A 12,911-nucleotide genomic window follows, 5' to 3' on the forward strand; every position below is an offset into this window, starting at 1 on the left:
TATTAGTCATCCTCATATATTAACCTTACCCCATCCCTGACTTTATCCTATTACTGTACTCCTTTTACTGTTCACCCCCTTTTTATCCTACCATAATGTATATATAAGTCATCTCAAATGCTTTTTTCAATAAAGGATATGGTTAAATAACTACTAAACAGCGAAAGTAATTCTACTACTGTATTTTTACTTAATATGATATTATTAAAATTTTCACTCTTAAATCACTGTAGAGACGTAAATTGTAGCTCCCTTCTACACAACTTGTAAATATATTTTTTTCTAATTAATGGGTAGAGCATTCTTTACTATTGGGGTCCCTAAAATACTTCTGTCTTGATAATACAGGTTTCCCTTTGTTTATAACTTTCTCTTAGGAAAGTTTCCTACAACTCATGTTTCTACTGATGGATATAAATTGTTGAAAAGCATTGAAATCTGACCATCTTATTTAGGTAACCAACACCTTCCTTTTTTACTGTGCAGGTCAATAATCCTCCACCTCAGTTAACCTTTTAAGTGGATTCACAGGCTTTCCCCACCAGTATAACTTTTTAAATTTTCTCTGTGGAATAGAAATAAAATAATAGATGGCATCCACCTACTGTGATGCCCAAAGGGTATGTTTGAGATTCTTTGGGAAATAATTCTATCCATTACTACTTTAACAAGATCCAAGTAATAATTCTGACTCTGATTTTAAAATACTTGGGAAAAAGGATTTTATGTCCCTATAATTTAATATAAAATGTTGCTTATACAAAGCAAAGAAGTGGGAATTATATGTACTTGTGAAATTTTGCACCACATGTAAAATATACTTTACATCTATTACCATATTTCAAACCCCAGGATTGTAAATATTTACAAACCCAGAAGTAAATTTAATTCCAGACAAGAAAATTTAATTTCTTGAGCAATAATGAAAGATTTCAGCCTGTTAGTCTTCTGGACAGTTTGCAGGACAGCCTATGTGGAAAACCCATTAGAGTTTTGAAATTTCATTTTAGGATGAAATCCAGCATAGATGCAGTAAGGATTATAACTGTGAACAGTTTTTATAAGCCTTTATAGTAATTGTTCAACCATATCTGGCTCTGTTCAATTTTTGTCATGAATTAGCCCTTAATGGAATTTTACTGTTAATTTAAGTGCTCATGTATTTTCTCTATATTGATACTCTGAAATATTATCTGGTATTGAAGTTATCAGTCCTATCTACTATGTTCTCGTGTCATTTTCTAAACTAGTCAATAGTAGGAATTCACTACATTTACATGACATATTTATGAATATATGTATTTAATTTAAAATCAGCACATCTTTAACTTGATGAAAGATGTTATTCTTTATGCATTAATGGTGTTGTGTAAATAAGTTCAGGATTCTTTAAGGATTCTTGCCATGTAGAAGGAGGTTGCATTGTGAGTTGTGATTTTTGTCTGCTTGTTTTTTAAGGACATTCAAAGAGGAAATGCTTTGGGGGAGAGAACTGGAAATGAAATTAAAGTAACACCAGACAGCAAGAAGGCAACTCTAGACTTGGAGGCTGAATGTAACAAAAATAGTCTATTTCTACATTATCTTAACTAGAATGAAAAGAAATCACAGTGTTGGGAGAATAACTCACTCCAGAAGCTGTTACTGTCTGTCATAAAATGACAAGGAGCTCTCATGACCAGTAGTCAGCAGCTAGATGACATTACCTGACAGAAATAGGACTTTTTAAAGTTGTGTTATCAAGAAATCAATCAAAATAGAAAATATAGTAATTTTATACCTGTTTTATATTATTCATAATAACTTGTTTTATGTGATACTGTAGTGACCCAATTAGTTAATGGTATGAATACATTTGAGGCCATTTTTCTTATAGTTTAAAGTTTTCATAAATAAATGACTGGAAGAAATAAAAGCCATAAGAATTAGAGAAGAAAAATTAAAACTGAAATTATTCACTTATAATTGTTTATGTAGAAAATTCAAAATCTATAGATAAATTTTTAGGATGAAAAGGATAAGTTAGCAAGGTTGCTGAATACAAAAGCATTACACAAAAATCAGTTGAGTTTTTATATATCAACAAGCATTTGAAGTAGCATCAATAAATATGCAATATTACAAAAATAAAGCTGAGAGACACATCATGTTCATAATTTCAGTCACTCAACATAGTATAGATGTCAGTTCTCTCCAAATTGGTATGCAGGTTTAACATTATTCCTGTCAAAATCCCAGCAAGATATTTTGTAGATCTGAACTTCTAAAGTCACCAAGATGACTCTCACTTCTGATACCAACTGTAAGAGGATATCCCTAAGATCACCTTCAGGTTTGATCATTTGCCAGGACTCACAGAACTCACTTCAGTGAAGGCTGTTATATTCACGGTGACAGTCTAACACAGCAAAAGGGTACAGATCAGCCAAGGAAGAGGGCACGCTGGGCAGAGTCGAGGGAAGTTCCAAAGTGAGTTTCCAGCTGCCTTTTCCAGTCAATTCATGGACAGTGCTGTCTTCTCCCAGCAACAGTGTGTGAGAATACTTATGGAGTATTACATACCAGGGAAGCTCACCCAAGTGTTGGTGTCCAGAGTTTTACTAGGACTTAGTTAGATTGACATGGTTTACTGTCTGCATGGCTAACTGTAGTCTCTAGATGCTCCAGAGGCCCAGATGATACCTTTTTGGGCAAGGTCAATCCTTTACAGTAAGTATAGACTAGATTATTCTATAATTTATATAGAAAGACAAAGGAACTACTACCTACTTACTAGAATGGACAGAATCAGTCTATGATTTCAATACATTATGGCAAAGATACATAGAAACTAGATCACTCAGACATTGCTGGAAAGAATCTAAAATGGTACGGTAACTGAAAAACAGTGGCAGTTTCTTGAAAAACTAAACATGCAACTAATGTGCAGCCCAGCAACTATACCCTTGGGCATTTATCCCATAAAAACAAAGATTATTTCACATAAAAATTTGTACATGAATGTTTATTGCAACTTTAGTCATAATAGCCATAAACTGGAAACTACCCAGATTTCCATGAACATGGAAATGGTTAAACAAACTGTGATACATCCATACCATAGAATACTACTCAGCAGTAAAAAAGAACAAACTATTGATACACACATCTAAATAAATCTCCAGAGAATTAAGCTGAATGACAAAAGCCAATCCCAAAAGAGTACATATGGTATGATTCCATTTATATAACGTTCTTGAAGTGATAAAAGTATAGAACTGAAGAATATATTAGTGGTTTCCAGGGGTTAAGGAGGGCCCAGAAAGGGAAGTAGGCGCGGCTATAAAAGGCCATAGGTGATCTTTGTGATGATAGAAATGTTCTGTATTTTAATTGCAGTATTGACAATATCCTGGTTGTCATATTGTACTGTGGTTTTACAAGGTGTTATTATTGAGGAAAATTATAAAAGGGACATAGTATCAATTTGTTATTTCTTACAACTGCATATGAATCTAGAATTATTTCAAAATAAAAAGTGTAATTGAATTAATGAATGAATGAATATAAAAAATAAAGTGATTGAGAAAGTGATAAAACTTCATTAGAAAGCATTAAAAATGACTTAAATAAGTAGCAAGATACATCATGTTTGTTGATTGGATGACTCATATTGTAAGTATATCAGTTCTCCCCAAATTGGCCAATACACTTTAGTACAATTCCAAATCATTAAATGACTGGGGCTAGTTTATCACCTCCTCCTTCCTCTGCTTCCTTCCTCCTTTTATTGGCTGCAAAGTAAAGGTCTGTGTGTTTGAAAGTCTGACAAACAATACAAAATGATGCTATGGATACAAACATTCATGTAATGAATCATCTATGTTTTCAAAACACCAGTAGCACTTTGCTTTTTAAATTCTCAAGTTTTTACAACCATCATCTGTATGCTACCATTTCTTTAATTTCAAAATGGTGATCATCATCAAAATAGTGCAAGAACCATAGAAAAATTCTATGATTCTATGTTAACTAATATTTAGTAAGTATCAGTTTTCTGGTGAATTCTGTTTCAGACAGTTGTTTATACAACACCTATTAAGCCTCAACTATGATTTCTGGAATAAAAAGTTTTGAAGCATCATCCCCAAAGATTTGAAGATAAAACAAGGTATTTTTTTAAAGCAATGTATTTTTCATGCCCAAAATGACTAGTTAAGCAAAACATGTGTATGATAATGTAGTAAAGACTGGATACAAAGTACTAAAACATGAAGAAAAGGAGTAGATGATTTGGTTAAGATTAATCGAAAAATGCTTACTAGAGGAGATAAAATATTGAACTGGATCTTAAAACATACATCTTCTGAAAAATGTTTCTCTTTCAGTGTTTAACGAATTTGTAAATATTAACTATATTGCAGCAAAATGTCTGTGAAACTTTGGCTTATCACAACCTCTCTTAAGTTTAGATTTCTTACCTGTGAAATGAAACTGTTGGATGAAATTTTATCCACAGTCCTTTTCATAGCTTTACTATTTTATGTTTGATATGTTTCTGTCTGCACCTAAATTTGGACCAAGCCAAATACATCTTGGAAATAAAAGCTCTTAAACAGTTAGACTCTCTGAGAGCCCTCAGTTCTGACACTTACCTAAATTGCTTTGATGCTAGAAAATTGTGTTTACTAGATAAGCACAACATTTTAGCTAAAGAGATCTGGAAGATACTTTGGTTATTTGTCAGTGCTTATCAAACTCGTTACTCGTCATTTCATTGGAGAAGAAGAAAAACATTCTACTTCCTTCAGCTTTCGTTAAAGAGTATCCAGTTGTCACTATATTCAGATTTTAGAGGAATTTATTTCTTAACTCTAAAAGCCAACCCATATACTTCAACATAATGTATATGTATCATTCTGTGTTGAAGATGAGTAAAGTTTGGCCCTGCCTTCAAAAACTTTATAATGGTAATTTCTTCTCTGGCTGGACTTCAGAATCATCAGAATCACAGATGCCCAATCCCTAAGATTTTGAAAAGGTTTAAGAAATACCAGTTGGCCTGGGAAGATAGGGAATACCAATAGAAGAAAAATTGAGTGATAAACCTTAAAAGAAGGCTGGAGCCAGAAAATGGAGAGCTTTAAACCAAATTAAAGAATTTCAACTTATTTGATAGATTATGAGGAGCCATTGGATATTTTTGAGCAGAGAAAGAGGTACATGACACAAATGGTAACAGAATTTTTCATCTGGTAGCAGGGTACAAGATAGGGGAGAAATTGAAGGCAATGACACAAGTTAGAAAGTTTCTGAGTTCTAAATGATAGGTCATTAAATTTAGAGTGGTAATGGGGGGATGGAAAAGGAGAAACACTGGAAAAACTTGGCTGAGGTGCGTCAGGATTTGGTAACTGATTGGATCAGGAGGCAGCAAACAAGGGAGGAGAAAAAAATCAAAGATGGCTGAGCAGCTTTGAGCTGGAGTAGCTAAGAGAATGTTGTGTCCATTCATAGAAATGAAGAACTCAGTGGAAAAGCCTGCCTGGAGAATAAACATACCAGTTACCTCTAGACTGCTTGCAGAAATGGAATTCTGTAACATGTATTTCCCATCCCAACACCTTCCCACCACTCACAATAGTCCTTCTAAGGGCTAAGAAACCATAGGTATCAGCATAAATAACAAGAGCAAAAGTGTTGGGAAAATACTGTTTCTAGTTCACCTCCATTTTTTTATTTGCTACTTTAAAATACTATTTTATAGACTCTTTTTCAACTCTTACTGCATATTACTATTACTGTATCATTAATTTATTTATATGAACTAGCAGGAAATTACTCTGCAGTATGTAGAAGAGCAAGCAGTAGAGAATGCTCTAAGGTGGAAGGACGTGGTAAATGTGATTAGGAAGGGTTAAACCCATCATTCTAATTCCCCATAATCCATTCACTATTCACCACCTACCAACCAGTGTACACTTAAAATGCAAATCAGATTATATTTCTCCTCTGCTTGAAACTCTGCAAGAAGCTCTTCCATTGCAAATCGGGATAAAATTCAAACCTGTCACTATAGCCTGTGGCACCTCCCGTGGTGTGGAGGCCGCCTGCCTCTCTGAGTCATGGTTCCCTTTCCCCCTCACCCAGCTTTTCAGTTGCTCTGTCGTGGCAGGCTCTCTCCTCCTTAAAGCCCCTGCCCTTGCTCTTCTATGACCTTGCCTGCGCACTGCACCACCCCACCCCCACCCCCCACCCCCGACCTCATCTGGCTCCTTGCCATTCAGGTCTCAGGGCAGAAGTCTTCTCCATCCAATCCAAGTTGCTGCCACCTCTCCTCATCTCACCTCCTCCTCCTCATTGTCTTCATGTCCACCTAGTGTTTTCTTCACAGTGCTTCTGACTCTCTAAAATTATCATGTCCATTATTTACATTTTCATTGCCTGTCATCCCCGTCAGCATGTATGCTACAAAGGCAGAGCTCTCCACTGCATAACTAGCCCCAAGGAATCATGCCTAGCATACAATAAATACATGCATGAATGTATGCATCAGTCACAGGACCCCTGGAAAGACTGCCCACAAATTATATCCTGTAGAATAGAATCCACAACTGAGGGAGGAGGACCACAGAAGATTCAGATATTTGACCCAAGAAATGGGTTTTTTATTTTGTTTTGTTTTAAAATACAGTAAGTATTTTGCAGTTCATTCTCCATCTCACCCCTCCCTCCCTGTCTCTTGATCTTTCTCAATCTCTCCCTCCCTCTATCCCTCTTTCTCTTTCTCACGCACATACAAACACACACTGGCAGCCATAAGCCATAGGTACCTAGCTAGAAACAGACAGAGAAGCTAGCTAGGAAAGAAGGAAGGCTGACAAGATATCTATAAATCTGTACTAGCCCTCTCCTACAGAATTATTTTAGAATGGGGCACTATTAAATTCTTTTCTGATTGTGTTGGGAGTAATGGGAACAGAAACCTGTATGTATGGTTCTTTGCATTTCCTTGTCTGGTGCTCTGTGCTGCTCCTGCAATCCTTTGGTAAAGTTACTTTTGAAAATGACAAGGGGAATGTTTGCCTGCACCTGGGCTCAAATTTTAAAGAGAAGCAATATCCCTGGAGGCCACAGTATATCCCTTGTGGGATATATCCCGGTATATCCTTGGAGGCCCATATCCCTGGTGGCAACAGTAAAAGTAGATGGGAGACAAGAATTAAAACCAAAGAAAGCAATTCTGTACCAGCTGTCTGACTTTGAGAGGCAACTGGCACAATAAAAACACACCCCAAAAAAAAAAAAACACCCATTTTTTATTGGTTAGGAGGTCTGCTAGGTTAAGGTCAAAGACCTGCAGCTACTGCAGGCTGTCTGCTCTGCCTAAGAATAAGTTTACTCCCAGAGTTGTCTCTCTGGGTCTTAAGCTGCCCTGCACCCTACCCACTCCCCTCCCCTTCCATAGATGAGAGATATAGAAAAGAAGCTGGAGGACAGGACAGGCTGCCCAGAAGCTGCAAATGACCCAAAAGTTTCTACCACTGATTTTATGTCTTTGTTTCATCCTGTCTCTTATCTCTGGTCAAACTTGTGGACTTGCCTTTAGGGTCTCAACACAATCTCAGCTTTAATGGGTTTGCAATGGTGTGAACAGTGGAAGGGGACTTGCCTGTAGCTTACAAAAGCAATTTAAGGAGGCAATGCAGCATGTTTGCTGAGCTGCTCTTGGCATTTCCCCTACAAGTCTCAGTGAACATCCCACCCCACTGCACTTATTACCCTCTCCCCCAGGGTGGCTGAGTCTCACCTGTGCCTTCTAACTTGGAGAGTCTGCCATTAGGAAATTTTCCTGATCAAATATTGATAAATTTGTATTTTTTTAAGTGATGTTCTTAAAAGCTCTAGAATTCATTTTAAAATGATTTTAGTAGTTGTATTTTACCTCTTTTTAGAAGGCACATTATTTGTCAGTGCTTTGGTATTTCTCTAATTCTTTACAACTTTCTAAAAATAACTGCTGGTGAGCTCATAAATTCATTAGTTAATCCCCCTGGGACTCAATAATGCATATTACAGACCTCCTGATTTTTATATATTAGATTATCTCCAGAATTCCCTTACCTGTTATTATCAACATAGCCATATTGACAGGCTCTTCATTACTTCCTAATTGCCCATTATTTCTTTTTCTTGTTAAAGATCAATTTTAAAATCAAGCCTTGTCATTTTGAAAGTATCATAGACATGTTAACCTGTTAATATCAATGTGTTTCTATCTTTCTAGGTTTTTTTTCATTCCCCCTTTATCACAAGAAACATAAAACTTATTAATTACCTTTTATTTTAAAAACAAATTCTTCTGTTTGGGGGGTTTTCAGTGAGAGGGTAGGGGCATATGCTAGTTTTTTTCCTCTGGAACAAAAATATAAAAATAATATTTCGTATTCAGAGGTGACTTTGTGAATAGTTACATTCCCTATTGTAAACCAGGCCCTAAAATGTAAATTATGCATAGATCGTCAAAATTACTCCATGACCTTCTGGTCTAGGATTACATAAAATAAGGTGACTGGCAATAATTATAATAGTGAATGGCTGACCAATAAATTTTCCTAGATTATCTCCTTGGTAAGAATTTACTCAATCTATGCATCATATTCTAGTAAACCTCATCTCTGGCAAATCTTCATTGAGTGTTTATGTGTGACATAATTTGAAGAATGATTATTTACTTTCCCAGAAATTTCTTCACTTTACTAAAAAATTCATTGAAGAAGTAAAGAACCCCCTTCTTTTTTAAAAATATACTATTTACAGAAATTATATTTACATATTGCTTTTTAAGCATCTACTGCATAAAAAGAGGTACAGCCTCAGAGTAATCTACATCTGCCAAAGTAAACATCAGGATTTTGGCTTCTAAGCTATTTTGGCATAGTTTTAGCCCCCAGAAAAAAATTCTGGGCACCAAGATCAAGTGACGAGGAGTGTGGACAAGGCTGACTTGCAAGAAACACTTGGATTGAAGTCATCACAGTAAGAAGTAAAGGGAATAGACAAGTCAGAAGATACAGGAATGTTTTCTTCTCTCTTAGCTTATTCTTTGAGCACTCCATTTTCAGAGATATTTCTAACCATTTCTTAATTTCTAAATACTATTAAATAAATGTAGCCTCACCTTTTCTCAGTTCCATTACAAGACACTTATTCTTAAATATACAGTCTTTTGGGAAAACAAATGACACATTTTAGCAATATGGTCTTTCTCATATGATTTATAGTCTCTCCTTCATCCTTATGGTTCTGGTCCTTTTGACCATTTGTGCTACCTTTTCTGTTTTGAAATTTGCTACAGTTCATTTTTAAAAGTTTTCTTTTTCAAGTGATAGATACAGAATAAATATTCAGTGCAGTATTTTAATTGGAATCCTGGCCCCTGCCTTTTGGTAATTTCACAATGAATAACATCGTGGACAAATAGAACTTATGAAAGAAACATTAAGAGAAATAAAAGGCACTTTTCTACTCTGTATGGGGATAAAAGAGAAGAGTAGAGTTCAGAATAGAGGGCAAATTAATCTCTAATGTAATAAAAAAAGAATTAACTATTCATTTTATTTAAGCTGACCCTTGATCCTCTAAATACCTCCTCTTACAACAAATATTACACAGTGCTTTTACTGTCCTAAAATAAATTCTAAAAATAACATAACCCACCTACTTACAAGATTACTAAATTATTGTAATGCTCTAGTTAATATATGGAAAGAATAAAGAGAAAAGTAACTCAAATTAATATGCATATCAATATTTAAAGTGCTCAGGCAAATCTACATGAGAAGGTATTAATAGTCGTCAGATACTTGGTCCTGGGAAGAGAATCACCAGGAAGCCCGCAGCTACAAGAGCAGGCCAGTGCAAATGTGCTCTCTGGGGACTCGGGTACCATGGGCACCAGCAGCGAGGAGACAGAATCCCTGCAGTTCACACGGTAGTTGGATTCCTGGAAAAGTCTGTGTATATTGAAATCATGCCAAAAGTACTTTTGAGATTATTTGCCAAAAATATCTAAATTCTAAACCTATGTAATCGTAAACAGGTTTTTCAACTACATGAATAGCTGGTGGAACATGTGAAAACCATGTGGGATTCAGAACAATTCTTCATCGTGCTGCTATGCCCTGCAAACTACAGGATGCTCAGCACCCCTGGCCTTCTTCCGTTAAATGCCAGCAGCTCCTTCCAGTCATCCTGACCACCAAAAATACCCCTAAAATTTTCCAAAATGCTGCAGAGGCCACTACTATCCCTACTAAGAACCACTGATTGAAACTGAGCAAAGGTGCTTTTTTGTAATAATTGATACTGAATTTTTGTAATAATTGAAACTGAATTGATTTTATGGATTAGAAGACTGAATTTGCCCTGAAAGTAAATTACCCAGTAAGAACAAGCCTGCCAGTCAAAGGAATATAAAAATCACTCTCTGAGAACATGGCAAGTATTTAATATGGGGAATCCCTTTATTCCCTACACTGTGGGAATCTCTCTAGGCTGGGAAAATGGTGTTTGAAAAGTGGAAAGGAGAGCCTTTGATAAGGGTGAACTTGTGCTAGAAGAGAGACCAGGCTCTGACTGTAAAACCATGTTTGTGCCCTTCAAGTAACATGGTTAATGCTAACTGGAATAATTTCTATATTATCTACACATTATTGTAGCCTATTAATAAATGGCTGCTTTTTTGACTGGTCTGAATTTTTCCCCTTTTATATCCTTTTATGAATAGGTAATGTAATGGCCTAGTGTTTTTATCCTGATGGAATAATTTCCCCTAAAGTGTATTTTTTAAGCACTAGAAAGCTGCTCTCAAAAGTTTCAGTTCTGTAAGCATTGCTATGGGTAGATGTTCATATGAATTTGTAAATATTTTCATTGAACCCTGGCTCTGAATTTTTGGACGTGGTCTCCAACTATGTTCTTGAAATTGTATATGCCGCCCCAGATGAACATGCAATTACCTAACTTCCAAATGCTATTTTTAAATTATTAAAAATCTACTTTCAAAAATTTTGAAAGGAAAGCTATTTGTGCATAAAATATTCATGTTACCACTCAGGTTAGAAATGTTAATATATGGAAAGAATAAAAGGAAAAGTAAAATATTTACTCCCTCCCCCACTCCATTCTTTGTTATTCAGTTTCTAATCCACCTTGCTTATTACCTTGACTCCTAGCAATTTCCCTCCTCTGACAGAGCACACATCCTCATTCTTTATACTCTTAAATTGCAAGAGTAAATGTTAGAGAGCCAGTGTAGGTACTGTTATCTCAGGGACAATGGTCTTTTCAGCCCAGGACTAATCAAACAGAATCATCATAAGCTAAAACTAAGAAGTCTTTGTAGTGATTTTATCACCAGGGAAATTTGTTCATCCTTCAGAAAGATTGTCACCAGAAAAGAAAAAAGAAAGGAGTTAAAATTTCTTCAGACCACTGACTCCTTAGGTCCCTCTAGATTCATAGATTGAATTGGCTTTCAAGGGGTGGGAGGAATTATGAGATGAGTTCCCTGAGAAAGCTTACAAATTGATCATAGCCTTGGTAACACTAGTAAGTGTGAGTGTGATCACTATGGAGGAGATGCCAAATGATCCTGGAAGCATGGGAAATGAGGATAGAGACAATTAACACCTTTTTTCCCCCCTTATTGTGTTTGGGGATGGGTGTTGCCATGTAGTATGCATCTGAGAATAGTCTTTCAAAAAAAGCAAATACGATTGATTTTAAAATATTTTATCATTGTAAATGCAATTAGTAGTTATTATTGAAATGAAACTAGAATTACAAGCACTATAGAAATAGGGGCAAGCATTTCTTAAACCTATCCAAAAACCAACTCTTTTCTAGATAAACACACAAAGTATTATTTAAAGTAGGTGGTATGAGCGTATCTAGAACTGTTCAGTTGAGTTTGGAGAATATATGCCTTCAAATTCAAAAGAATAATTTAAAATTATCATCTGAATAAATTGGTGAAAACTAGAATAATAACAAATACCTGGATATTACATGTATTTCAAATAACTTGAAAATGTACACACCTATTGATGCAGGCAAGTATAAATACGGTTTTTTTCCCAATAATTCTATTAGGACTTGTAAAAATCCAGCCAGGCACTTTAAGATTTGCCAGGATAAGCCTACATATATCTCTCTCTCCCACTGAATATCATTAGTGTTTGCCTGAAATTACTACGCAAATACAGAAACAACCTCATTTTTTAGTCTGAATACAGTAGTGTGGGGCAATATTTCTCAAGGATATGACTCCAATACTGGATTTTAGTTCTAGAAGCAGGTTCATAGGGTCAATATGCAAAGAAGAGGATAGAGAGCATCCTTGTAGGGGTACCTATGAAGAGGGTCATTCTCCAGGACTAGCTGCCTCCGCTAAGTCACAGACTGTAGCTGTCTGCTCTCTGAGTGCAGCCATAGCATCCTTATTGTTGTAACTCCCAGATTGTGATACTGTCACAAAACTGTTGCTAGGCAACAAATGTGGTTACCAGGTCTCAGCGAATAGCTGAAGGGGAGAGCAAAGTGTTGCACCATTGTAGAGTAACCATAGCAATGACCTACTATTACAGACTAAAGAATTATCATTAACAATGTTAAAGTATCAGACAGAGGCCCAGAATCCCGAGACTTCCAAGCAGTATCCCTCTGAATAACTGAGTGATCTAGGAAGATATTTCAACTCATTCAAAGCTATCCACGCATTATTTCTATGGGAGAGCCTTCGTAATTATTTTTATTAAAGTAAAAAAAAATTTTCAGTTATGCAGCCCCTAGTAAAATGATATAAGCTATTCCAAAGAGTCAAAAACAGATGTCCTCATCTGTTCTCATGTCTACATCAATGTATTTTT

General features: G+C 35.8%; 1 protein-coding gene across 5 annotated transcripts in view; it reads left to right on the plus strand.

Moving 5' to 3' along the window:
* Positions 1–12,911, plus strand: part of FAM172A (family with sequence similarity 172 member A) — a 466,743-nt gene that overhangs the window by 439,357 nt on the left and 14,475 nt on the right. Inside the window, exon 10 of one of the 5 annotated variants that reach the window (XM_057493481.1) lies at positions 1,459–6,158. The exons of 3 other annotated variants lie outside the window; for them this stretch is intronic. In XM_057493481.1, coding sequence (XP_057349464.1) covers positions 1,459–1,502 — 44 coding nt within the window. In that variant the 3' untranslated portion in view covers positions 1,503–6,158. Of the gene's footprint in view, positions 1–1,458; positions 6,159–12,911 lie in introns of those variants that run through there. One more of the 5 variants, XM_036925691.2, reaches the window with a different exon arrangement.

The sequence above is a fragment of the Manis pentadactyla genome, chromosome 2 (assembly GCF_030020395.1).
Source record: "Manis pentadactyla isolate mManPen7 chromosome 2, mManPen7.hap1, whole genome shotgun sequence".
In the NCBI taxonomy this organism is placed as follows: domain Eukaryota; kingdom Metazoa; phylum Chordata; class Mammalia; order Pholidota; family Manidae; genus Manis; species Manis pentadactyla.